The sequence below is a fragment of the Gopherus evgoodei genome, chromosome 11 (assembly GCF_007399415.2).
Source record: "Gopherus evgoodei ecotype Sinaloan lineage chromosome 11, rGopEvg1_v1.p, whole genome shotgun sequence".
NCBI classification, from domain to species: Eukaryota; Metazoa; Chordata; order Testudines; family Testudinidae; genus Gopherus; species Gopherus evgoodei.
The window spans coordinates 29622425-29646197 of NC_044332.1; the positions used below are offsets into that span (position 1 = coordinate 29622425).

Below are 23773 nucleotides of genomic sequence, written 5' to 3' on the forward strand. Positions count from 1 at the left end.
ATGACCTTACAAACCTAGTACCTAAAGGGAAAATTAAGCAGATATTGTTTTTTAGATGATCTTTGCGGAGGAAGTAACCTGTGCATGTGATTGTTTCATCGAACATGTGTTTGATCTCATTAAAAAAAACTGAAAAGTTTGTGCCAGGCCTAATGGGCAGATTCAGCATCCTTATTGCATTGTCTGAAGTGCTGTGGATAACAAAGAACGCAGTAGAATGCTCTGGCTGCATCTGGGATGAAAGGAAGACAATAAAAGGAATATATTGGTTTGCTATAGAGCAATATTTGAACTGTGGAAATACAAACTGGGACAGAGGATTATATTGAGCATGAATGGTCTTGAATGCTGTTGGAAAGAAGAAGAGGAAGGGAGAGATAAAAGCATTCAGAGTGGAGGAGAGAAAAGCAGTTAGGGGAAGAATAATGAGAGGTAGAAAATGGAAGAGGCAGGGAACAAAGGTGAGGAGAATATAGAAAGGAGAAGAGATGAAAATAAGGAAAGAGGTATTGTGTGAGAGAGAATCAGTTGGGAGGAAGGGCAGAGAGTGAAGATCTAGAAATGGGATGGAGAGATGAAGAGAAAAATTGGTAAAGGATGAAACGACCATGCAGTTTCATATAATCTATACAACCGGAGTCTCCCGAGAATGATACTTCCAGGACAAACTCTGCCTTAAATCTTATTCCATTTGCAGTCAGCAATTCAATACATAACCTTATTTGTTCAGTAGGAAAGGCATAAATATCCAAGATACAATCTACAAAAGGAAAAAGTGCTCTTAAAAAAGGGAAAGAGAAAAGGTTACTATCTTACAATAGGAGGTGGATATGGTCCAACACCAGCCTTGGTATCATAGGAGTCATACTGAGGAGAAAAACTCTGCAACAGAAATATCAAAACAAGAGAGTCCATTATAAATCAAATCAGGCAACATACACACTTCGTATGGCACACTGTATTGGAAATAATGCATTTATATAAGCTATTTAGCAATGTTCTAACACTTACAATTCTGCACATGTTTCAAAAGTCATCCCAAATGGATGCCCTTATAGCATCTTTCTTTGTTATCAGAATTACTTTAGCTGCCTATACAATTGATGTACTATAGATCTGCCTGATCTGAGAAAACCAGCTGCCTTTCTCCATCCTCTCTTCTCTTATCCCCAGACAAGTTATCAGGTAACATCGTACCAGAGCATGGGTCACTCCTTTTGATCATGTTCCCAAGTTTCCTTTTGAAACCACACCTCTACTGGCCTAGTCCAACCCTACTGAAGTCAATAGATGACTTTTCCATAGAGGTCTAAGGAAGCTGGATTTTTTTTATAATCCAGACTTAAGAGAAATCACGGCTCATGTCTTAACTATTGCTAATGCCAACACTAATTGGGTATATCCCCTGATCCCCAATAACATAATGCCAATAACAGGAAACCCATAGATATCTCAAAGTGGGCACTCAGAGAGCAAGATAAATATCACTCTGTCAATCTAGATGCATGTGTCTGGGAGGAGGAATATGAATATATATATTCCACAGAGGTCTATCAAGGACCCCATATCTGCCTTAATAGCGATCAGGGCAAGTGTCATTATAATCTGGAACCCCACCGAAGCAAGCAGTCTAGGGTTGTTGTGATCCACAGTAATTGTTTGTGTATAAGAATTTTTTGTAGGAAGTTCCTTGTGAACTTCTTTTACCCAGTTGAAAATTATCCAAATGTGAATCTCTGTCTATGTTTTGCACTTGTTGTACAAGGATGCAATGTTATGTTTACATCTGAGAAGTTAAATGTGCAAACCATCATTAAAGCCTATCAGCTGTATAGACATGTTGATCCTACGAACATAGGGGTCAACATCGATGCACTACAGCAATTAATACAGCATCCAGAATTAGAAGCCATAATAAAAGACCTGGAAAAGGAGGGCAAGAGTTTACTGACATCAGTGCATCACTCCACTGCACAGACTGAGCGAGTGTTACAAAAAGTGGTAAAATGTTGAAATTTTGCCCATTGGTGGGAAACTCTGTTTGCCACTTCCACAGAGTTGTCCCACACCTGGCACATTTTGCTGCATCCTTTTCTGGTTATTTGGATTATTCAAGATCTTACTCTTATCCTTCTTTTCATGATGATAGGATGGGTAAAGTTAAAGCTTAGAAAGATGACTATCAAGTCTAGAGACTCCAGAGTACCTGTTGCTTGAGGAAATCAATATTGTAAATCAATAACATCTTAAAGAAGGGGAAATGTTAGGTAAAATTTGTTTCTGACCTGTTTTATGTAATGTCCAGCTTGGATTTGTAAAAGAACACCCAAGACTCCATCTCAGATACCCTTCTCCTCAGATGATTTAGTGCCCTTTCAGCCTTTTTCAAATTAAGGCAGGAAAAGGTCAGGGCGGTTAGAGTCATGTGACAGCCATAATCTGCCTAGCAACCTCAGGTTATTTAGTGAGTGGCAGGCTTGTCACTCAGGGCTGTCCATCTGAGTGGCAGCCAGAGTCCCACACAGTTCAGCTAGCTGTGAGGAGCCGCAGAGGGCTCATAGAACTTTGGATTCTTGATCTCTATTAACATACGTGCACTCAACTGCTACACACTATAAGTGGGTGCATACTTGCACTGGACTATGAGGTCAAGCAGAGACTGCGTGAGCAAGCGCTGAAGACCTATCTGAGGGAGAAGGCCTGCCCAGAGGACCTGTTTAGAGGGAGAAGAATACTCAGTTTCTGAGTTCCTATTAGGTGTCCAGTGCCCCTGATTTTCACCACTATCTCTGTTGGTATCCTGAGCTTTTATTGTTGTGTCCCTATCTTCAGTATATGATATTGTAATACCCATTGTAGTTTTCCTCTGTTTTACATCCATAGGTTAAGGGGGTTTAAGGGCTCTGAGCTTCACACTCTGGTAACTGTTAACAACCGAGCGTGTCTGGCTTGTTTTTTATTGTCTGAAGGGTGGATCCTTGTCTAGTTTACTGACTAGTGGCATAATAAATATTTGTGTGTTACATCTTATTCTGCCTCTCTCTTAATAAATCACCTGATGATAGATGCGGAGGGAGTGGGATCTATAGACAGCCCATCTTCTGATCTGTGTAGACCAGGGGTCTCAAACTTATGGCCCGCGGGCCATCTGTATCCCATGAACCTCCAGCAGTTTTGAGGCCAGGTCTCCCTCTTGGCCCCACCTGCCGCCCCGGGCGCTCCCCACCCCAGCAGCACAGTGGAGCTGAGTGGCGTCTGCCTGCTCACTCCACGTGTCTGCCGGCCCCGCCATGTGGCCCCAGGGCAGGGCTGTGCCTCTGTGTGCTGCCCCCACCCCAATGGGAAGCTGCAGGGGCTGTGCCTGGGGGCAGAAGTGTGCGGAGGCCCCCTGCCCTGCCTTAATGTAAATTGAGTTTGAGAACCCTGGTGTAGACCACAGTTAATCTGTTTTGGGCTAACAGTACCAGCTCAACTATGCTGGTTGGTGTTTTGAGGGTAGGAGGAAGAATCAAGATTTTTCCACTCCCTACCCATCTGCAGAGCCCATCCATGTCAGAACAGAAGTATCAGCCCTACTCAGGCTAGCCTTCCTGCTGCACAGATACCCATGACACAGGTAGAGTGAACACTGGAATAAGTGTATTCCACCCTACATGTAGGGTGCGTGACAGTTTCACCCTTAGAACTTATAAGCAACACCTTCAGAGCTAAATGTAATAATTATGACTTACGCCTCCATTTATAGAGGGACATGACTGACAGACCCCAGGCTGGCCAGGAGAGCCGGGACTGCCTGGTTGTCCAGGGGAGCCAGGTGGTCCAGGAATTCCAGGAGAACCCTAGAAAGTTCAAAATAGACAAGAGTCAATATCTGTATTTGTCTTTCAGTATGTTGCTATCTGGCGCACCACGGACCAAATCCTGCCCATGCTGAAGTTAAACTCTGTCCCCATATGATAGCGTATATTGTAAAAGAGATTTTTTTCTATTAAATATGAATAAAGTTTACAGTTCAAATAAGTAGAGAAGAGGAAGTACAAAAATACATACAAGGAAAAACATCTTTGCCTGTTGAGACTGATTTTAAGTGACTGGCTTGTACACCCTGAAATATTCAAAAATAAATTGACAGCTCAGTATAAAAAGGAACACTGTTATTGAAGCACAGAAGAAATCTTTCTACTGTGCAGAAACTTTCTTAAAAAGATTATAAATTTATATGCACCTTGGGCCAAATTTTCCTTTCTCCTCTCTGTTTTACTGGTATAAATCCGGAGTAACTTTGCTGAAGCTAATGGGATTATCCTGAATTTACATTATGAGCAGATTTTGGCCAACTGAGTCGAATAATTTTAGGGCCCAATCCTCCATGATGAAGACATCAATGTGAGTTGAGGTTTCTCATCAGCTTGCATGAGACACACAGCACTTTGCAGGATTTGGCCCTTCATGATTTTAAATTTATTTGAAGAATCTGATATCACTTACCGGGTCTCCCTTGGGGCCTTGGACAACATTACCGTTAGGCCTTGGAGTAGGCTAGAAAAACAAAACAATAAAACATAAAAAGGAATCAAACCAAGAAGTATTGATAAAGTGCAGCATATTTAACAGGTAGGAAAAACTGTTTAAACAACAATGGAAATACAGCTGTACTAAACTAAATTGGTCATTTCCACATCAACATTTAAAACTATGTTTCTACTGCCAAATTAAGTTGCATCACCACAGAGCATCCATCATGTGACATACAGCAGCCATTCTTGACACAGGTGCTGTGGGTGAAATCCTGACCTATAAAATTACTGGGAACTTTGCCATTGACTGCAGTGGGGCCAGGATTTCACCCTGCCTGCTTTCACTATGGAGATGAATGGGAAATATATTTCTTGTTTCCTTTCCAATCCATTAAATTCACATATCAATAACTGAGACAAATCTTTTCAGCCTCATTTCCCAGAAAAAAAATATTTATTTGATTTTCAACACATAATTATCAGTGACCCTCAACATCCTCAGATGCTGATTATTGGCATCTTTGTTAGTGCTATTTCTAACTGTAGCAGTGGATGTTGATCTGAATCTTAAACTTTACAGAGTGAAGTTTCATTATGCCCAATCCTGACCCACAGTAGCCTTATGACTCATGTATAGCACAGAAACGGGGTTGATGGAAGCCTCCTACAGCTCCCTTATGGTCTGAAGCCACAGAGCTAATCAAATAGGGCCCAAATCTAGGAGCTTCAGTACAAAAGCCACAAGCTTCGATCACTGGAGCCAAAGAAGAACTCATGGTGAGAAAGTAGAAAGCTGTGTAATTGCAGGAGCCAGCCATTCTTTAAACATTTTAAGACAGCAAAAACTTGGAATCAGCACAAATCTCATGATAAAGTCCAATGAAATGTCTGCATAAGACACTTTCTGCCCTCATTCACACTGTTATGGAAACCCACTTACTTTCATGGCGTTATACAGGTTGTAAGCCAGGGCATAATATGTTCCTATATATTAAAGTAATCATTGTCTTCTTTCTTTCTCCCCTTCCCTGGGGATGCTAATCTAAAATGACCATCCAAGTGTTATGTATGCACAATCCTCAATAATTAATTTTATTAATTTCAGGGCCTATTCCTTTAATTCCCACCCAGAAAATACTTGATTGCATTCAGCAGGAGCTTTTCTTGAGCCAGAAATTTAGGATGAGGGCCTACACAATTATTACTGATTGTAATTAAAACCTGCAAAACTATTAAATTTATCAACTCAAACCAATTAAACTATTGTTGTTTCTGCTTTTAAATAATGTCTTCTAAATATGGGTTAATGATAAGTTAAATAGGTAGGCCCTGAATGACCTCTCATTTACACTAGTAAATCAGTAACAGCAGCACTAAAGAAAATGGAGTTACTGTACAATGATGTAAGATTGGTATGAGAAGCAAATTAGGCCTACAGTATTTACATGGTGCTATAAACAGTGCTTAGTTTAGTTAGTTTGAACACTCAGGCAGTGTTTGATTTCATGCATGTAAACTGAGCATTATGTCAGAAATAGGTTGTTTGTAGAACTTCTGTGTATTATGTTATTGCTGGTTGACTCCCAAAAGATTCTGAAGTTTTGTTTGATTTGAGTGACAGAGAAATAGGCCTGAATCAAAGCCCTGCATCTGAGCATCACCACACGCTGTGAAGATTTTCAATCTGGATCTAGATCTGGATCTGAGCTTTGTAGCTGGCAAGTGTTATTAGAACATGTCGAACTTGAACTCTGGATCCTAATAACACTGAACTTTGAGAAAGTTACAGCCCAAATTTTGTGGCTCTGCTTTATTACTAATAAGCACCTACCATTTCATTCCTTCTCTGAAGTTGATCTGAACTAGAGGGGATGGGGGGGCAGGATCGGTCCCTTCACCCCAGATTTGCTGCTTAGCTTGTACTGAGCATACTCACATGGACTGAGCATACTTGTAACACTGCTGAAGCCGGCTGTCCTCACTCCGCCCCCTCCCGCCCACTATTGGCAGGCATGGGTTGCCTCTGATCAGAACCTTCTGCGTTTGTAAAATTAAGCAAGAATTCTTGTGAGAAAAACCTTCTTATTAGGTTACTGGAACTTCTTGCTTTCCGTGGATTGAATATATGGCAAGAACAACATTTCCACTGTATTTTACCATCATTTCTGGTTCCAATCGTCTGATAGGATCAGGAAATACAGAGATGCAAGAAAAGGAAAAGTAACAGGGGAAAAGATTTTTTAACTTTATTAAAGGGTTGGTTAAGTTTTAGTGAAGGTTTAGATTTGTTCTGATTTCATCCAAAGTGGTTTGCCCATCCTTAACAGTTATCAGATATTAAAGGCTTTAGGCTGAATAAGAGTACTTAAAATACATAAGTATGGATGGATGGATGGATGGATGGACAAATGACTTGGGTAAATGTGGATGAAGGACAATTCATGTCTCAAAGAAACAGATTACACTTACTGTTTCATGAGTTGATGTTACCCGTGGACAAACAGGGCAACACTCTCCAAATGGAATCTCTGGGTTGGGACAGTCTAATATATCCTGATCATCACAGATGATGTCATCACAGAGAACAGCTCCTGAGTCGCAGACACAGATTTGGCATGGTTCTGGTTTCCAAACATCCCTGTCAGCATACACTTGCCCAAGATGTGTACATTCTCCTGTAACTGAAAAAGGAAGGAAAGAAAAGGTAAGATGTGTAGCAACCACCAATGCTCAATAATACTTCAAATGGGATTTTGAAAACGAAACTGAAAACTGGAGGTTTTATTTTAAACATGTCTCATTAATGACAAGGACCAAATTTTCCTCTCCTTCAACCACCCTAAAGATCTGCTTTGGGAAATGCAAAGTCTGCACTGGATTTCCGGGTGATAATCCCACTGACGTCAACAGAAGCTCTATGGGCCTGATCCAAAGCCAACTGAAATCATTCAGTCTATTGACTTCAGTAGCCTTTGGATCAGGTCCCCCGGGCAGAACGATTGTATAATCTGCAATAGAGCACCAATAAATAGGAGAATGGGTCCAAAGTGTTAAACTATTCACTTTAGTGCACGTGCGCACACATGCATACACAAAGATCTACAGTAAAAAGAAAAAACTCTCTGGTCTCCACGCACATTGAAAATGACGTACAGTCCACAGACTGGTTTAATGCACTTGGCAGGTTGAGTTCGGGAGAGCTTTTAAAATGAATATCCATGTTCACTGTAGCAAATAAGTGAAACTTTCTTTAGTTCCAGGAAAGTTTATGTATGGAAAAAACAATGAATATTTTTGCTTTAAAAATGGAGTTTCTTGCTTTAAAAACTGTTCATGTCATTCACAGTCTTTCCAAGACCAAGCCAACTCACAAATACAAAAATAAGTTAATTATCTGTCTGTGAACTGATCCAGTCCCTGTAATTGTAGTATCTGAAGAGATTATTGATTACAAATTAAGCACATAGCTTTAGTCATAATATTCTGTCAACAACATAGAAAACCCAGCTGGACAACCCTGTCAGTGACCTAAGGTATTTATTTATTTTTTGTAATGGTTGCCCAAGTATTGTTTCTGCTTTTGCCTTGGAACCCCTATTTTAAATAACAACTTACTTAGTGCTACATATTTTCATAAATCCAAACTGACCCCACATAACCATTTTAAATGTGTGCATGTACACATAACTTTACCAGTATTCATCACCCTCTTATGCTACTTTCTCAACAGATTTGATAAGAACCCCAGATATATTTTTAAACATATATTTCATAGGTGTGCCCTTGAAGTACCACAGATGTCACATGGGCAACTTAGAATAGCATCAAATATCACGAGTGGTTCTACTGATAGAGTGTAAGACAGCCAGAGTTTGTGTCAACTTCTATCCCTACCCCATCTGCCCTCCCTCTTTCCTCCATACCTCTACAGCCTGGCTTGCATCCCAGTGTACTCTCTGTTCTCCATTACTGCCCACCCACCTTGATCTGTTTCTCCTCCCTCCAAGTTCCTGTCTGGAGTTTCTTGTTCCCTCCGATGCATTTTTGCCACTCCCATAATTCATTCTCACTGCTCCCTCCCTCTTCCTTGATGTCTGTCTTCCTCCCTCTTATCTTATCTCCATAGTTTCTTTCTACCCTACATTCCTTTTGCTTTCTCACTTCCCTCCATTCCCATGCCTTCTCCTCTCAGTATTCCTGCTTTCTATTGACTGACACTCCTGGTCTCTTTCTTATCTGCATTCCTCCTGTGACTGGTCCCTCCCCATTTCATTCCCTCTTATCCTTCTAGTCTTCCTGCCTCCATCTGTCCACTTCTCTTTCTTCCCCATCTCCTCCTCTTCTTTCTTTCCCCTTCAGATGTCTTACTCCCTTCCCTTCCCTTCCTACCATCCTGATCTCTCTCCTCTGTCAGCCATGAAGTTCCTCTCCTCTTGCTTCCCTCTTGTCTGCTCTAATACACAAAGCAGTGCACTGTTTTTCAGGTACACAGTGTCACTTGCAGGCTGTGCTGCTAACTTCAGAGGATGGGTTTTGTAGGAAGGAGACAAAATCATCTGGGCTGGTTGAATGAGGAGCTACCACCTGAATCCTGCCTTTGCTGCTATTTGTGTTTTTCATAGGAGCCTACGTTTCACTGAAAGTCAATGGGCCTTAGATGCCTAGTGCCCAAGTCACTTCCGAAAATTGGACTTTTGAAAAATTTACCTTCATCCTTTAGCTCAAGTGGTGCAGAAACTCATGCTCTTAGTGCTGAGGAGCTTAGTCTCAAATCCCATTGTTGCAAGCAAATACCATCAAACAGAATTGAATATATTCTATTAAATATGAACTTATGAAATTAGAACTGTCTACAAGTCATCAGATGTTGTAGGAAGCTACAAAGGCTGGAGCAGGTGATTTTGATTCAACAGTAACATTACAGATTTACATCTGAATCCCCTTGGGCTCACACTAAAGTAGGATTCAAGAACAGTTGTATTATTTTTTTAAGTGATGGCACTGATACAATGCAAGTTCTTCCTGCAGTCACGATCTTTACTGATGACAGATAAATGCAGATGCATTTGTCAAACATAAACAATAAGGCAAACGTAAGGCCATGAATATTTTTGTAGTGGCAATGGGGTTATTGAGGCAAAAACTCTTATTATTGCTATAATCTTTCATTAGGACTTTAAGCACTAATAATAGCATTGATTATTAGGTGCCTGGCAAATTTCCAAGTCAAGTGAGATCCTGATCAGAGCATCAGTAGTGTTCCTATGCCTTGCAGAAGAGCACTTCCTTGTGGTTGAGCAGAAGCTCCCAGTCTCCATAAAAATCAGCTGTTCTCATCTGGTGGCAGATACTACTTCTCTTCTTGGCTAAGAACAGTTGAGAGGCCAGATGAACTGAGTGAACAGGTGGCAAAGGGAGGGAAACCCTCCCCCACTTTGGACCATGATAAGCTCTAGTTGGAAAGATGTTGATGTGGGATGCTTCTTTGCTTAAGAAGGAGTGAGAATTTTCAGATTATTATTTGGGCTACCATGAACATGGTACTGGGGCTACTATCTGGATGGGGCATTCTTGATGCGTTATTTCAGGGTGGAAGTTAAATTATTCTGAGTCTTAAATAGATTTTTACAGAAAGCTACATCATTTCATGAGCTGGTTATTATCTCCACCTCTCCCAGCTCAGTAGCTCCTTTTCTCCCCAGTTTTACTTTTCCTAGTGAAACCTATGCCTGAGCATCAGGAATGTCACAGCATCAGAGATGTTCAACCTCTGTTACAGTGCATTGCTCTGTCCATTGTCTGTTAGATGTGCCTACTTTCATCAGCTACCACCAGCCCTCCCCCCAACCAGGCTCTCCCCACTTAGGCATCTTGTTGACTGAATTTAAAGCTACTTGAGCCCTACTTCACAAAATCCCTGAAATAAAACAAAAAAGTAAAGCAATTACTTGAATTTTCTCGTCTCCCAGAAGAAATCCAAGATGGCCACTTTGCTTTAGTTTTAAACAGCTCTTTTGAGCATTACATATAGTTAAAGAAGTTTTTTTTTATTCCAAGCTTCTAAAATGGCTGCCTGGATTCCCACATCTGACATTGTAGAAGCAGTTCTGTCAGGACATTGCAACCAGTCAGAGGGGGGAAAACTGGTATTCTCTTAGTCAATTGCTGAATGTTTCCATAAGAAAGATTTTCTGTACTTTGATAAATGAGCTCATTCATAATTGGTTGTTAAAGAAAAAAACAAAACAAAACAAAATATTTGCCACGGGGCAATGGTGAACTTGTTGCTTTCTCAGAAGACGACTGGTTGACAACATTTCCTCGCTAGGCGACAGTTAAACTGTGTTTTAAAATCAAGAAGAGTAGCATTCTGTAATGAAAGTCATCCTACAGTATTACTAATGACTCATGCAAAGAGGCTCAGTGATGCCTCTGTTGAGTTCTCCTGAGGTCAAGCAGGTGGGTCACTGTCTGGCGTGTGTGTGTGTGTGCGCGTGCATGCGCTGTCTGGAGGAACAATGCCCAAATGAGGAACTCCTACCTCACCCTCCTAGCACCAGGGAGAGCAGAGTGAGGAGCAGATCTTGCTATACTCATTAAAAGGGATAGCAAGATCTGCCCCACAGCACAGCCTGGGGGGCATAGAGAGCACAGGCAGACTCACCCCATCTTTGTACCTCCTGTCTCTGTGGCTAAAGTATCTGTTTCCTATGCCACCTTGCTCTGAGAAGGGAATGGGCCCTTTGTCTTACTCTAGTTCACTTATCCATAACTAAAGAACATCATGCTGGTGAGTGTGTGTGTGCCATTGTGAGTGTTTAAATGTGAATATATTTGTGCATGAGCATATATACATATACAGGCACACACATTTATATATATATATAAAATATAAAATTAAGCATTTTAAAATGTCTTGTTGACTTCACCTTTTTAAGGTTGAGATTTCCACCTCCAAATATCCCTATTTGTCTGCTTTTTGCAGACTGCAGCTTGTCTTTACCTACAATTGCTCAAGAATATCACTTTCATATTCTCCAGGAAAGTAAGTGCAAGGATTCACATTTTCACAGTTCTGGGTTTTCTCAACTCTTATTACATCAGCATTGTTTTGTTACTTTCTTCTCAGAAATGTATAAGGCCTGCTCCCGTTCCTATTGAACTTAATGGTACAGCTCCAATGGGGAGCAGGATAGGGCCCATAGTTAGCATAACTTACCACTGTTGGTGGAAAAATCCCTGTTTTCAAGTCCGCTATTCTCAACAGCTTTCCCAAAATAGGACCTTGTCTCAAAGTACAATTTTTCATAACTAGAAAAACATTTTTCATTTTTTTCCTCCATGAAATTAAATTGTATCAATGAAAATCAAAGGAATTTTAATTGTCTTATAAAATGACTGAGATAATTTAATGGTAATAAATAAACCTGATTTTAATAAACAGTCTTGTAATATTGTCATTCTTTCATTTTACAGTAGATGGCATGATTTAACAGAAAGAATAGAATACACAGACATCTGGCTATAATTACTTTTGTACTTGTTTCTAACTTTCTGGATTTCATTAAATCAGTTAAGAAATAAGCTGAAAGAACTGCAGAACAAATCTTTGAGGCTTTTGGCAGAATGAAAGTATTAAATAGGTTTTCCAGAGGAAAATTACATCTGGGTTGATTTAGCCTGTTCAGGACACCCCCTCGATACTCAGATGTAGATCTGTGTGTCAGCATGCTATGACATAATGCATCATCCATTACACATAAAGACTAAAAGACAGCTCCAGAATAGTCTGGAAAGCTGATCTGTGCTAAAACATTCACAAGTGATACATAAAAATAATAGGGGTATAAAAAAGGCTGACTCGTCTAGTTCTAAACTTGTGGCTAAAATAGTCAAATATTTGCCTTAACCAAATATTCTTGCTGGTTCCTATTTGTATATATAAAGACTAAGATTTCATAAAATATCGAGAACAAATAGCTAATACCAAACCTGATCCCAGTTCTCAAAGCACTAGTTGTAATGGCTTTAAACAACTTCAGTTCTTTGAGAATGATTTGCCAGCATTTGTGTAAATAGATAATAAATCCCTGAACATCTGCAAGACATTTTACAAATTATGAATAGTTTTCTGTTGTAAAATTTATGTACTTTCAGAGTTTTTGTACAACATTTCCTAAGTGTTCAGATCTTAAAGATTTCCTAAAGGCAGGCTTTCCCCCAGCACTGAAATCACAACAACATGTTATCCTGTCTCATACATTGGTTCTGAGTTGGAGTCCAAAATTCCTATTTGCTAACCAGGCTAGCAGCAGAGTGGAGGCAGAACAGGCAGTATTGACAGGAAATACTTCATGTTGCTCTGAAAGGACCCAATCTGGCTGATATATAGATGGGTTCAGATAACTGAAGTAGGAAGGCATATCTGGACATCCTCTTATGGAGGGATGACAGCTGTGACATGAGATATAATCCTGATATCACTGAGATAAATGGGAATTTTGCTATTGAATTCAATGGCTTCAGGAACTGGCCTGTCATATCGTCATTTTTTGTTTTTCGTTTGCTCATACACCATGATCCTCAGCTAATCACATATACATGAAAGGGGGGAAAGATCTACATTTATTCTCCAAACCCACAAACCTTCCCCTCTTTGGATGAAGTGAAATCTCCAGTAGCTGCATTAGTAGCAGGATTTATAACTTGTTTTCAGACCAGCTACTAGAGGGTGAGAAAACCAAGAATATCTGACAGGTGTGATTCCATCCATCCAACTTCAACCCCAGGTTCCCCTATAGGCTTAAACACGAGCTGCTGATTTGAATGAAAAGCTGAGTTGCTGTGTAATCACAGATATTTTAACCAGAGTTAGCTAAGGTGGGTCAGTAAACCCAAGTTAAGAACACACATTTTTTTTTTGTGTAGTGAAGATATACTTGTAGAGGGCACTCATCCATGTACACAGAAGCCAGTACTTTACATAAGGGTTTTCAATCATGGGTGGGGAAACTCAATTGAAAAAGTCTATTCTGTTAGGGTCTGACCAAAGCTGACTGAAGTCAATGAGAACCTTTCTTACTTCTTTAAGGGGAGCTAGACTGAGGCCATAAAGTGGGGAAGATTTTCATAGCACCTAGGGGATTTAGGGGTACAGACCCATTGACTTTCAATGGGACATTCGCTCCTAAATTCCTTGGACCTGATTGAAACCCCACTGAAGTCAAGGAGAGTCTTTCCAATGACTTCAACAGACTTTGGGTCAGGGCCCTCAGATGCTTTTGAAATCTCCCCTGAAGTGTTTGTAATCTATGTTTTCTTATTTCTCACCTATTTTGGGACACTAAACCTAAATCAAATCTACACACTATTTAAAGTAGCTAATTCTAACAGTGCTTTTATAATTCTTTTAAAGTGCTCTATTTATTAGGTATTTCCTCAATGTAAAACAACGTTGATTGAAAATGTGGATAAAGTAGAAAGGAAAGAAGTTGTTTAATATAGTGGGAAGATTTTGTAGTTCCTCTATGTTCTGGAATAGATTTATGGGAACATTAACAAGTTTTACCATCCCAGCTTTTGAAACAGCATTCCTTTCCACTTACTGAACAAAAAAGCAGAATGCCAAAATGCCTACCTTGTAGCAAACGGCATGGACTCTCTGACTGTTATGATGATGATGTTTATAAGAAAAGCAAACATGATCATTCCATGCTAAGATCAGTAATGGAAACAAATGGGCTCTCATAATGAACTCATTAGCTTGCTGGGCCAAAAATGTAAGCTGTTTTGAACTTTGTGCAGTTAGATCAGTACTAAGTACAGGAGAAGTCTGAAACACTTTCTGCTTCGTAGGACTTATAACTAGAGACGGAGAAATAAGCAGAGAAATATTTTAACTAGGTGAGATTTTTTTTAAAAAGAGTTACAGACATTGTCTCAACTTTCATTGCCCTCAAATGGTCATCTTCTATAACTAATTTAATCCATTTGGATAAGCCATGTTTCTCGCAAGTATACAAGTGGACATGCTATAAACAGTTTCAGTGGAGATGTACTTCATAGAGGGGAATGTTTAAAGCATAGGGTTGGGAGTTAGGAGGTGTAGATTCTGCCACAAAATGTCTGTGAGACCTTGGGCCATTCACTTAGGCTGGGATTTTTGAAGGGGCTAAGAGGTTAGCATTTCTTTGAACTCTGGAGGATGTGAAATCAGTTTTTGTTGTGAAAAGAATCCCAGTAGGGAAGATTAAGAAGGAGATCTGCTAACCATCTATAGACAGGAGACAGCACATATCTCTGACCACATCACTGTGAGTAGAAGTTATGTGGGAGTTACCCTGCAAAGCACTATTTCAGCACAGAGAAACAGGTGAGACAGATGGTTGGGATTGGAAAAGGGGGAAAATATGGATAGTTGCTTGCCAGCTTTTTCCCTCTCCCCCTCCTCTCTGCTGGCCAAGGATGATTCTTCCTCCCAGAGAGGTCTAGGATTTGGCCATTTTCAAGCATTTAGATAGTTAAGCACCAGGAATTGCATACACACTTAATTAGAGGAGTAATTTCTGAGAGTGCAAAAGAGATGCTGTTTTAAAAAAACTGATCTAAGTTGATGATATAAATAGCAAATTTTCCATTGTTTTTCATATTGTATCAGTTACTTATTAATTTAGGATCAGACTATTCCATCCTCACATACACTGAGCAGTACTTTAATTCTGTAAGAGGTCCCATCGGCTTCAGTTGGAGTTTTCACAGAGTAAGGTACAACTTAATATGAGTAAGTGTGGCAGAAGCTGGTCCTAAATTAATGATTAGCTGGCATAGTATATGGGGGGAAAACCCAACCCTCCAATACATAAAGTTGCTATTTATAAGAAATTCTATCATCTATTAACTGTGATTCTACAAGCATGTAGCCTGAAGGAGGACTGCAGGCCTACAACTGGTATTTCTCTTCCCTTTCTCTCAGCTAGTAAGGATAATTACATCAAGAAGACATTTGCTTGATGACTAAAGAGTCCATCTGTTCCTGCCCATTATTCCATACCTAAAGGAATAATATTCTTTTTAACAACACAGTCATGATTTCCAGAGCAATAAGTTCTGATGTCATCTTTAGTTCAGCTTACTAGTGAGCATTATTAGTTGATTTAGGTCCAGGTCATCCTCATGCAAGAGAACCACACACACAGACTAGGAAAATCAATGAGTTTCATCTTGTGGTCTTTCCTTAGAGAATCCCATTGGAACAGGAGGGAGGGTGTGGGAAAGGGGCTAATTTCTCAAAGCACACGGTTGTCTTGAGATCTGGGGTGTGGGGAGAGACACCCAAACGAAGCCTGGGCAATTGGATGGAGGGCCAGTGCCTTCCCATTACTTTCTGGAATTTTCCAAAATGGTTCTATTTAGACCTGTGCTGGTGGATCTCCTGCCAGCTGCTGTCCTAGCCCCTCACCCCACAAGAGAGGTGCACAGTGAGGAGGGGGAGTAGTACAAAATAGTGCTAATAATGCTGCTATGCCCTCATGAGTTTGAGACAGAATCTTACCTCAGCGAGAAGATTCACACAGCACCTCACTTCCATGACAATGCACAGTGGTGACCAAAGGACATCTATTTGATCAGTGGAAAGAATTGCACATCATGGAGCTAATGGTCTACCTTTTGAGATCCACCCCATCTGTCTCTCCTCCCTGTCACATGACTTGATGGAAGATCAGGCCCTTAACAGTGCAAATATTTGCAATTTAAGCTATTGTTACTCTTTTCTTCTCTCTCTACTATTAGTTTCCAAGTGCTGTGATATACCTTTTGTTTGTTAGAAACTCATATTATTGGCACTTTCATTACCTTTTGCAGTTGTGTTTGGATTAAGAATAGTAAATCTTGTTCTTTGTATTATGTAGACTAAAGATATCGTTTGTCTCAGTGATAATGTGGTTTAAAACAATTGTGTCTACATCACTGTATTTAATCTAGCCTTTTTATGTGAACCAGTCATTAATGCATTTTAACATTCTTAGGTGATGTTACTAATAAAATATCTGATGCTCATTCAGCTATGTATGCAAGACAAGGTATTATTCTAAAATAAGGACTATATTCAGCCTATGATTTTTACACAACAGCCTCACTGGTTTCAATTGGTGTTCAACACATGGAATGAACACATCGCAAAATTTTCCACTCATTTCTGAACTGATAATGGGGTAAGCACAAAGAAATGCCTTCATTCATAAAGTGAGCATTTCAAACAATAAAACATATTTAATAAAAAGCTACTGATTTTGATATAGGCTAAATACAGCAAACCATTTTTTTTACTAAGTTGCTCACAGAATTGTTATCCATTCTTCTGAATTTCCTATGTCATTCTGATGAAAGGAATTAATGAATACAAGGATTGGTTGGGTGTTATGCTAAGCTATGCTAATGACTACCCTTGGACATCATTAAGTGCTAAATAGTGACTCTTCTGAGGCAGAGCTGTAACTGGGGAGAAGGTGTGGAATGTGTGCTGGAGGAGCTGAATGAGGAGGATCTTGCAGAGTTTTCTTCCTTAGGGCCCTGTGTGAATGGATTTAAGACAGAGGCTAATATTAATATTCTTGTCTTTATAGCAGAAATGGGCCAGGTTACAGACAGGCACTACAAACATCCCCTAATTTATTATGCTTTGATATAATCCCTAAACTCATCATCATTCATCCATGGATAGCTGTGAATATAGTCTTGATAGTCAAGATAAGTCTTTGTAGTCATCAGATCAGATCCCAAGGGACTGATCCTGGACAATCCTGAGTGCCCTGAACTCCTTTTTACTTCAGTGGAAATTGAGGGCCCTCAGAACCATGGAGATCAAATCCTTAAATAAAAGCTATTGATTGCACGAGAACAAGAAGCACAGTGGATGAGAGTGATATTCTACTTCCATATGTTGAATTTCTTATGTGATTTTGTCACATGATCCTGTGTGGCCTTTGGTGTCAGTGACTTAAAGAGCAGGCTGAAATCTCTTGATTTTCAGTCATAAAATCATGGCATTGGAACAGATGCTCAATGCTTGGCCTGCGTTCTAAAACAAACTGAAACTGACACAAGATCAAAGTCCTGATGTGACTGCAACTGATTTTATGGATCAGCTTTTGGCCTAACATATAATCAGCCCTGGTACTAGTTAAAAACAAAAATATGCTAATTGTAATGATGAACTTGTAGGCTGGTGAATAAATAGGATGTTTTTTATGGGATGGGAGGAGGAGAAGAGAAGGGGGAGATAGAGAAGGAGGAAACATCAAAATATACCAAACTTCTTTTCACCCTCCTACTCTAAAGATCATTTTAGAGTCCCTCTGATAATACACATATACAGATTTGAAATTAATTGTTGGCCAAATCCTGAAGACTTGAATAGAAGTTTTGTGTTAGTGAGGACTAAAAGAGTTGACCTACCCATACCAGTTTCCAAAATCCATTTTTTTCCATACCAACCCAGTTGCATATCCTCTCCATGCACTAAACTTTAAAGTTAATGAAAGTTAACATTCAGAGTCCCTAACAAACAGGCCCTAAAAGAATACTCAGTTTGACCCCTTAGTATGTATTAGGCTGGTAGAAAGTCTTTCTACAGATGAACAATAGGGAGGTGCACATAATTACTAAGAATAATTAAACTGATCGGATTATTTCAGAAGCTGCCTCTGCCAAAAAAAAATAAAATAGAAAATAAAAAATCTTAACCTCAAATTCAAGCCCACCTGTCCTTGGGCACTTCAAAAAGCTCTGGTAACTTCAAAAATGTATTTCATTACCATGTAACTCTGTACCTAGGGACCACAAATGGATGGGCCATAATACTGCAAGGAAGCCTGTTCTTGTGATTTCTTACCGGTCTACAAGCAGGAAGTACTGGAAAGATTTTAAAATAGGCCTTTCTTCTGGGGGTTGGGGAGAGAGGCCTCAGCTCCCACTGAGTTCAAGGAGCACTAAGAGGCTAGAAGGACAGGGCCCAATGATTACACTTTAAAAGCTTAAACCTGAACTTGTGAAACAGAACAAATATTATTTCTGATTTTTTGTTGATTAGCTTTGCTGGTCATAATTAAGCAATTTCTATCAGGTAATTAAAATCCAAAATGGAAAATTATGTTTTCTAACCAAATGAGAGAGCTAAATATTTTAGTGACTTTTTATAAGATCTGCTTGGAAGAACCTAGCTTGGTTCAATGCTTTTCTCAAGAGATGCCAGCAGATGGGAAATGTTCCAGTGCTATGTAGTGCATATGGTAACACAATTTACATTTTCAGATACAATGGGCAAATTCAGTCCTAGTTTAACTCCACTGACTTCAGTGAAGTATATCAGAGATGAATAAAGCAGCAGGGATCTGCACTAACACAACTCCCTGTGTAATTTCATTGAATTCAATGAATTGGCATGGGTCGTAAATCAGTGGAGAATTTGGCCCTTGTACTTTATATTCAAATGATGTATTAAAAAGAGATCTAGCTACTGTCCATAGAAAGGAATCATATCCATGACTGCAAATAAATTACAAGTATCTGTAAGAATTCAGAAATGGAACAGGTCAGTCAACCACTTGATTCTATACAAAGAGGACAGTGTCATTCTGTCCTCATTTGTAAAACAATTTGTGTTCATTCACCTGCCTCCATACATATTTTGGACTCTTAGTGGATATGTATGGCAGTGTTTAGAGTTTTCCCTTGAATCTCTTCTAGTCAATATTAAATGGCTAGCTGTAAAACTCTGTATTGCTTACACTATTATGTCAAAATTATAAAGTTAACAAAGCAAACCATTGTAGCTGTTTTATTACAGTTGGCAAAGCCATTTCCAATTTTTGGACCATCTGTTAACTATAAATTTACTACATTGTTTTTCAGCCTCTGGCTTCAAGTATTTCAAGTCCTTTTTCTTAACTAATACCTGTCCTAACATTAGTAAGAGAGTACTGTGCAGAAAGCCTGGTACTGCTAATGAGTTCTGTCGTCTAAAGTGGGCATAAGCATTGTTGCTGACCTCAATCCCCCTACAGTTAAGGATGTTAGAAAAATGTGAATTCAAGGGCTGGGACTGTGAAAACTGGAAAGATGTTGCATAGAAACAAGCCTTTAGCAACATTATTTTCTTCAGCCAATCTAACCTAAAAAGATGCAGCTGGATTTAAATTTTGCCATATAGATTATTTGATTCTTACTAAGAAGGGGGATATTATACAGAGGACCACCCTGGCAGCATCCGAAAGGACAGCAGGGTATGAGTCCTGTGCATAGATTTTACAAACATCTGAGCTGATTTTCAATTACTATGCTCAAAGATCTGTAATTCTCACTACAACAGCCTTCTTGTTTCCTTTCAGGTGAACATCCTTCCATGAAACAACTGGCATGCAATCATGGTGAGTCTGCACAGAACCCAAGCAGGGTATCCCAACATAGATTGATAGACAAATAGTCAAAAAGAACCTCTCACTACCATCAGAGTGATTCTGAAAGAGCACAATGACTGTGTTCACATGCACATAGTTCAAGGAAAACACGGGCAGTATAGTTCATTGTTTCTTTGATGTTCACTGTAATAGCTACACTGAACTGCAAAGTAACAACGAAGCATCTCTCCGATATTTTTCATTAACTGTGTGCAAGTGAACAATTGTTTCTGTTATGTTTGTTTGAAAGAAGAGCTGCAATTTTGTTCACAAATCTCTGTCAAAGACAAAACACCAGGAAGAAAAAAATAGATGACGAAAACCAAGAGATAGTCACAAGAAAGGGCCCGATAATTCTCACACCGGTCAACTAGACTTTGACTTCAGTGGGAGCAAGTTATGGCTCAGAGTGGAAGACAAAAACTGTGTTGCTAGGAGCTTCAATAGTGCATTACCATGGAATGTAGCATCCTTCCACAACTCAGTCCTTAATATCTACCATTGAAAATAGGTGTCCATTCTCCCCTCTGATACTATGTTGCACTGGACTGCTGGAAGATACTGGACCTAAAGCTGGCATAGGTGGAAATATCACTCCAAGGAAGAGGAAATCCTCTGATAACACAGAATCAGAGTAGTAGCATCTACTGCATCTACAATAACCTCCAGCTGCTGATGTAGTGAACACTGAGGGGGAAAGGCAACAGTGCGGGGGCTGCCTCCAGAGTGGTGATCTCCAGCTGCAAAATTGGTCTTTGGGGCTGTTGGCAGTTTGATGCACACAGCCAGCTCAGGCCTTAAAGCTACATTTGCATCCCACTTTGCAGGTAGTGCTATGTGCCCGTTTGGCCATAATGAAGGATCTAAGCCATAGTGTACACTTGCCTTCAAAGTAGGAGACTGCATTCTACCTTAAAATAAACATTATTACTTTAAAGTAATAGTCATATGTTGTTTAATGCCTCGTGCGTGATTCAGTTCCCTGGCAAATATCTCTTTACAGAGCATTTGTGTGAAACAAAGTAAGTAAAAAGTGTCAATATTATTACAGTGCATGTCATTTTCAGTCTCATTCTTATATTTCATTTATAAAACGACAGCACTTGAGAAAAATCATGGAAAATGGAAGTGGTTTCTTAGCTTATCTGAAAAGAATCTCCTCTGATGTATTTTCACTGAACACAGCCAGGAATCCCAGCGTCTGAAGTTTACCCTAACTAAACTTAACAAATGATTGTTGTTTGACTGGTTATATCATGTTTTCCATTGTCATTTTGACATGAAACAGGCAAAGTTTCCAGCTCTGGAAACTTGTACCCAGCAGGATTAGTACTTAGGAGAAGGGAGAGGGGATTTTGTTTTAAGTGAGAAGAGTTATGAAGTGAAGATAGATGTTCTTATGAAACACAGTTTGTGGAAAAATAATCATTGTTCTAAAAGATAAATGAATATTTGGTCTCATGTACTGTAGCCTAAGGACTGCTCTAACTTATGTTCTTGCTGCAATCTCCCTTTATGCACCATCCAGCATCCAAGAAAGGTGGACCAAGGGCTCATTTCTGGGAACTATTTCCATTCCCTTTACAATGTCAATGACACAAAGGAGGCATACACAGAGGAAAATTAACCCTTTAAACATGAAAAAACGTGTCTAAAAACTGGAGTCTCCTTCTGCTAAACCAGGCAGCTTCTGATCCTGGACCACATGAAGGGACAGCCAGAAAACTCTGTGAGGATCCCCCAACAGTGTTTCCTGGGAAACAGCCTCATGTGCTTTGCTCCCATCCCCTCTAGTAGCATGGTCCCTGAAGGAGAAGTGTGGTTTGTCACCTTGGAGCTGCTCCATGACAGAATACAAAGAAGATATCATGGGTATTAGTGCTCCCTTAAGTAGAGCTAATTCCAGTGAAAATTCTGGATGGAAATCCTGGGTTAAGCATGGAACGGAGTCGTCAAGAGTGCCTGTGGTCCCCTGTTCAAGCTCCTCTAACAGAAACCATGCCCACAAAACCCTTCAGAACTCTTGCACAAAGAGCCAACCTAAGTATTTCTCTATAGTTCTGGGAATGGGTACAGTATCAGAGAAATAGCATCTCCCTCCACTCCCTAAGAATTGAAGGGAGTATGCTGACTACTGTATACCAACAAACAATAATTGTGCTTAACCTTAGCAGGTGGGGGAATGGAGCAAATCTGGAAGTCTTTAGAGAATGTTTCATTCTTTATTCTGGCAAAAGGCTTACTGGACAATGAGAGTAAAATTGAGTAAAATGCACATAGCTATTCAGTAGGACTTCTAGATTTACTCCATGCACTATGTAATTCAACTCCATATTTGAGCATCAGGAATGTTTTGTATAGGATATATTATTACTATGACAAATACCTGGTAAGAGGGCTAGATCGATGTAATATTCTTGCAACAACTTTAAGATTAAAATATTGTCAATAAAAATCTTGCTTTAAAAAAAGAAACTAAGCTAGGTTAACTTAATTATGGTAGCTGCCAAAGATCAAAACTAGAAAGTCCAGAAATTAGTCTTCAACTGCACTTTTAATGTGCTATATAAGAAATAGTAGCTGTCAGAGAGAACATTTTGCCACCTAATATTAAAGTGATTTTGAATATTACAGAACTAAATATATTTTTCATTTAAATGTTGTATCCATTTAGATGCTTGTCAGACTATAGGTTTATAAACTTTCATAGAGGCTTTGGATAAGCAGGCAGTGGATGATGTTTAGTAATCCTTTCAGCTGGGACCAGGTTCTTGGTTGAAGCCTCAGCCACCTGAAGTATAATAATGTATAATTTACTCAGCCACCACTAGAAGGATAATGCATGGGGCCACGGAGAAGCCATGGGGCAAGTTTCAGGCTGAATAACATTGATGTTATTCCAGCTTCTTTAAGGTCCACCTACAGTTTTTAGGTATCACTGATGACAAATTTTAGTTGCTATGTCACATTGCATTTCCACAATGACCTCAGAATCTAATCTAGTTACCTCAAGTCCCTCAATAGCCATTTGCCATTGAACTTCTTGTCACCCATTTTCTTCTTTTCCTTTGTTTACAGTCTGGAGCAACCCTTTGCTTCATGATCAAACACAACGAAAAGATAACACTGGAAATGAGATGGCTAATGAACATAGCTATTGATCTAACTCCAGTACCATAGGTTTTGAAGAGTCATTATTCATTATTGGGAGGGGCATGCAGTCATTTCCGTGGCTGCTGCAGTTGTTGCTCTTCTCAGGGTCCCTGGGTTACTGCTCAGTCATATGACGTCATCCAAGAACAACAGTGTTCATGCTGCCTGCCAGCCTGAGAAAACACATCACGCTATCAAGTACCACTAGTGGCAGCCTGAGCCTCTGCCTTCTCTCAATAGACAGCTGTTAAACCAAAATGCAGAGTTAGAGATAGAAAGAACTAAATGTCCACAAGCATACATTAGTAGGTGAAACAGCAATGCTAGTTACAACCTCTATCACTCTCCAACCGTGATGGATAGCACCTTCTCCAGATTATTAAAACAGATGTGTCCTAAGTTACTTATTATATTTGTGATTAAATAGTGAGCCATAACAAGCTCTGAACCCATGTTAGCATGCCAGGCACCAGACTGAATAAGATATTCATGTCAGTATGGCACACACACACACAAAAAAAGGATGCTAATTTTTGCTCTTTTTTCTCCTCCATCCAGTGAACTGTTTAAAGCCAATAGCCAAGAACTGTGTAAGGCTGGCAACAACTAACATTTGGCAAGAGGTGGTAACTTTTGTCTAATTCAATA

General features: G+C 39.6%; 1 protein-coding gene across 1 annotated transcript in view; it reads right to left on the reverse strand.

Annotated features, from left to right (window-relative positions):
* Positions 1-23773, reverse strand: part of COL3A1 (collagen type III alpha 1 chain) — a 67383-nt gene that overhangs the window by 38278 nt on the left and 5332 nt on the right. Inside the window, exons 2-5 of the mRNA XM_030579768.1 lie at positions 6987-7198; positions 4489-4539; positions 3732-3839; positions 817-882 (exon numbers count right to left, since the gene is read on the reverse strand). Of these exons, the coding sequence (XP_030435628.1) occupies positions 817-882; positions 3732-3839; positions 4489-4539; positions 6987-7198 (437 nt within the window). The remainder of the gene's footprint in view (positions 1-816; positions 883-3731; positions 3840-4488; positions 4540-6986; positions 7199-23773) is intronic.